Here is a 4,786-nt window from a genome sequence, read left to right as displayed (position 1 = left end):
AATTCTATAATAGAATTATTTTTAAAAATTCTAATTTAAAATTTTATTTCACCACGCTAGTAGTTAGCTAAGATATAAACTAAAAGGCCCTAATTATATTATTCCGAAGGCAAAACCAAGTAGAAAAAAAAAACACTCTAAACTAAAGAAAGATAATTAAAAACAACATAAAAATAATATTTTTCTTAATTAAATGGGAATAAAAATAACTAACAAAATAAAATTTCATCCTAAAAATCCTGCATCAATCTCCTCGATTTAAAAGAACTGATTCTCGAGTTCAAATTATTTTTATCTTGGTGATGTATATGTCCAATTAAAGCTCTCCAATCTTTTTTTGTTTTTTTATTTCAAGTGTATAGCAATTTAGATATTGTCTTCAATTAATTTACATTAAATTTTTTTTTTTATAAAAAATATTAATTGACAAATGATTTTTCTTCAAGTGGCTTCTAGAGTAATGATTTACAAATCTCAAACTTATTTTATCAATATATAATTTATCAATATAACTCATGAACAAATCTATATTTGTGATAACAGTAAATTTGTAATTAAAAAGATCAACAAACCTAAATCAATATTTTATTATTATTTATGCTACTATTATCAATAATCATAATCAAAATAAACATTATAAATTGATGGAGAATATTAACTAAATCTATCTTATCATAAATAGGATAATCAAAATCTTCATAAAACTTGTAAATCAATAAAAAAAATTGCCTGATTTACTCTCACTTCTAAAACATGTTTTGAAAATTTACTATGAATTTATGATCACTCTCTACAAATTACTTCAATTTTCTCTTTTCATCTCTTCCAACCAATGAAATAATTCTTCAAATTGCCTCTACAAGTTTATCACAACCGGTTGATGTGTTAATTCTATAATTTATTTATATATATATATATATATATATATATATATATATCTATCACCAATTCTATAATCATGAGAAGCTTTTGAAAGTTCTAACCAAGAAAGGCCGCTATATATAATCAAGCCTCTAAATCATGTGAAGAGATTATCAGATCATAGATCAACAATCCTTTTATGACCATCTTTAGGTCGAATTGCAGGATCAATGCATGCAGAAGGAAAACAAATCAGTCTCATGCTCAGATATAGGCTCTCGGGAATAATTCTAACAATTAAAGTCTGATCTCCCCGAAGCTTGCTAGCATTGCTGGGAACTTGGGAAGAATTCTAATATTCTGAGATGGCTGATTGTTGAATGTATGTACTCTTTTAAGTATCAAATTTTAATTTGTAATATAAATTCAAATTCATGGGCTTGCAAAATATAAATTTTGATATGATTTCTTAAATAAATCAAGTTATTATATACCAAATCCAAAAAAAAAAAAAAAAAAATCAGAAAATTAACTTATTTTTTTGAAATAATATTTTGGATAGATTGCATTTGATCATATATTTAATAAAATTATATATTTGTACATATATACTTATTTAATTTTAGGTAATCAAAGTTATATCTATAATACTATTTAGAAAGCCACTGCTATGGTCTACAAAGACCAAATATTTTAGTCACGCTTGGTTTATAATTTTAGATTATCAGCTTTGATACGTAGCTGCTTTATTTTAAAAGGTGTTTAAAAATATGGTAATGATTTTTTAAAAAATATATTTTTTCTCGTAAATATATTAAAATAATATTTTTAAAAAATATTTTTAATATCAACATATATATTAAAATAATATAAAAATATTAAAAATAAATCAATATTTTTTTTTAAAATTTTAAAATATAAAAACAAACACATCAATATTATTTGGTCGGCCACCGTATCGACGCCAACCCATTAATATATTAATATCAGCTAAACTAACAAATCTTTTGCTCACATGTGTGGTCAACCATCCAATAGTTAGCTGACATGTCAACTACATCTTTTCTTCTTCCAGACTAGATTAGATACGCTTGGATAAGCCATGAGGTTACTGCCTCCGTCCCCGTGACCCTCCTAAACACCTCTTCCATGACTGTCGGGAATATCAAAGCCACCCATTTGATGGACTCTATTCACTATCTTACTCTTATTGTTATTATTATTTTGGAAAAAAAAATAATTATAAATAATCTTTTTGGCATGCTAGTTGAGAACAATTATTTTGGATCCAGTTACTAGCTTAGTTTTGGGCATTCTTAATATACTTAATTAATTAAAATGTTTTTTTAGATTACCAAACAACCCCAAGTAGACCTAAAAAAAAAAAAAACCAAAATGAAAAGATTAAAACTTCCTTGAAACCAACCTTTTTTATAAAAAAAATTTGAAAAGGGCAATTCTATCACTTTATTATTGAAATAAAAAGAAAAGATGAAGAAGCCTTTTGTGCAAGTGTATTTTTTTTTTTTTTTTGCTTTCAAGGGTATTAAAATAATTTTTTTATGAAAATAATTTTGAAAAGACAAAAAAATCCGTGACCAAAAGGTGTATATTTTTTCTTTACTTATCAAAGTTATTTCACTATACTATAAAAAGTATATTAATCAACTTATCACTAATTAATTTTATAATGTTTAATAAATCTTCTTAAAAATATGATTTTACTTTCAATTACAAGTTTTGATAGTTTTTTATGAAAGATAAAGGTGTTATTTTACTATTTCAATGCATAGTAATCTATCTCTTGTATTATAGTTATTCGTTGATTGCTTTTAGTTTTAGTTTTTTTTTTTTTTAATTTAATGTTAAAGAGTACGTATAAAAAATCAGAAGCATATATTTCTTGAAGTCATATTTTGTTAGTGGTAACAATGAGTTAAATGTGAGGATAATTAAAAGAAATGCATGCAGTGAGAAAGGGCATGTACGTGGCTAAAGAGGAGGGGCCAAATTTGTTAAATTTACATATAGGAGTGATTTTTTTTTAGTTTGGTTTGATTTTATATATAAAAAGAAGTAATTAATCTGGGTTTTTTTTTTTAAAAAAATCAAAACCAAACCAAAATTGATTTAAACTGATCGGCTTCAGTTCATTTTAAAAGCAAAACCTGTTTGATTTGGTTTGACTTGTTTTTTTTTTTTTTTTTTTAATTTGGCTTGGTTTTTTTTATTTCGGTTTCAAGTTTATAAAATCGAAACAAAACCACTCATTTTTTTTTTAAATTCTAATCAGTTAATCATTTTTTTTTCTATTATTTTTTTTTATAAAATTTTCAGCTTTTTAATCATCCCATTTCAGAGCATGTGTGCATGCTAAATGCCCCCAGCCGTTAGGTCGGTTCTAATTATAGCTCTAACGTCCAACCGCTAACTTGCATGCTGTAATAATAAACAAAGCCCAAGAGTCCACTCCTAATTGCCTCAGCAAATTCACTTCCATCTTTTATAAATAGCCAGCATCATTTCTCATATCCTACCACTACGCTCAAGCTAGCCTCTGTGTCCTTCCTCTAATCATGCTTTATTTCTTGCCACTACTTGTTTCTTTTGCACAGTAACAACACAAAAACATATATAATGGCAACTAAAGCAATGCAATTTTCTGTATTCCTTCAGTTATTTCTTGTATTCAGCTTGTTATTTCATGGCGCTTGTGGAGACCGTGGTGGCTGGCAGATTGGTCATGCCACGTTCTACGGCGGCAGCGATGCGTCCGGCACAATGGGTAAGCTAAGCACATTAGAGTGTTGCCACATTAGATGATCTTGGTTATATCATATGTGAACACGTGAATGCTTATTCCAAGCGTGCATGATCGAGATCGAACAATTAATCACAGGAGTTGTACTTGTATATTGAATTATTTCCAGATAACAAGTCTTCATGCTCTGGTCTTGTGTTTCCTATAATTAAGATGCATGTGGTGCTGGTTGCAGGAGGAGCTTGTGGATATGGAAACCTGTACAGCCAAGGGTACGGAACCAGCACTGCAGCTCTAAGCACAGCTCTTTTCAATAATGGCTTGAGCTGTGGAGCATGCTTCCAGATACGCTGTAACAGCGATCCTAAATGGTGTCATTCCAGTACCATCACCGTGACAGCTACCAACTTTTGCCCTCCAAATTATGCTTTGTCTAATGACAATGGTGGTTGGTGCAATCCCCCTCTACAACACTTTGATTTGTCGCAGCCAGCTTTCTTGAAAATCGCGCAATATCGAGCTGGGATTGTTCCTGTACTCTTCAGAAGGTATTTTCAAGACATCCTTAATTAGAATAAGTTCTATTATGGCTCCTTAATGTTTGACAACTTGAAGCAACATCATTTTAATTTGGTTGTGGTTTCTTGACAGGGTCCCGTGTGTGAAGAAAGGAGGCATAAGGTTCACCATTAATGGTCATTCCTACTTCAACCTGGTCCTGATAACCAACGTGGCTGGTGCAGGGGATGTTCGTGCGGTGTCTGTCAAGGGATCAAGAACTGGGTGGCAAACCATGTCAAGGAATTGGGGCCAAGATTGGCAGAGCAACTCATATCTGAACGGCCAAAGCCTCTCCTTCAGAGTCACAGCAAGTGATGGCCGGACTGTTTCCGGCTACAATATTGTGCCTGCGAATTGGCAATTTGGACAAACTTTCGAAGGAGGCCAATTCTAACAATTCTAGCAGGCCGGTTATGCTGAGGTACCCAAAGGCACCAAGGCTTTCAAGTGCCTGTATGTATACTAATTAATTCCCAGAATTGTAAAAAAAAGAAAAAGAAAAAGGAAAGAAGGTATGGTATGGAATAAGAAGACCAGTTTTAATTACTTTTACCCTCACTCAGCCAAAACTAATCATCTAGATGGTTCAGGGATGAACACAGA

The 4,786-nt window shown here is 30.4% G+C and overlaps 1 protein-coding gene across 1 annotated transcript; it reads left to right on the top strand.

Annotated features, from left to right (window-relative positions):
- Positions 1-3,424: 3,424 nt before the first annotated feature.
- On the top strand, positions 3,425-4,786 carry LOC118048134 (expansin-A8). The gene is made up of 3 exons (XM_035057699.2): positions 3,425-3,646; positions 3,858-4,170; positions 4,274-4,786. Exons 1-3 carry the CDS (start codon positions 3,499-3,501, stop codon positions 4,575-4,577), a joined length of 765 nt encoding a protein of 254 aa, XP_034913590.1. The 5' UTR covers positions 3,425-3,498; the 3' UTR covers positions 4,578-4,786.

This window comes from Populus alba, chromosome 6, assembly GCF_005239225.2.
Source record: "Populus alba chromosome 6, ASM523922v2, whole genome shotgun sequence".
NCBI lineage: Eukaryota > Viridiplantae > Streptophyta > Magnoliopsida > Malpighiales > Salicaceae > Populus > Populus alba.
The sequence above is the reverse complement of the archived record's forward strand: the minus strand, read 5'-3'. Positions and strand labels throughout refer to the sequence as shown.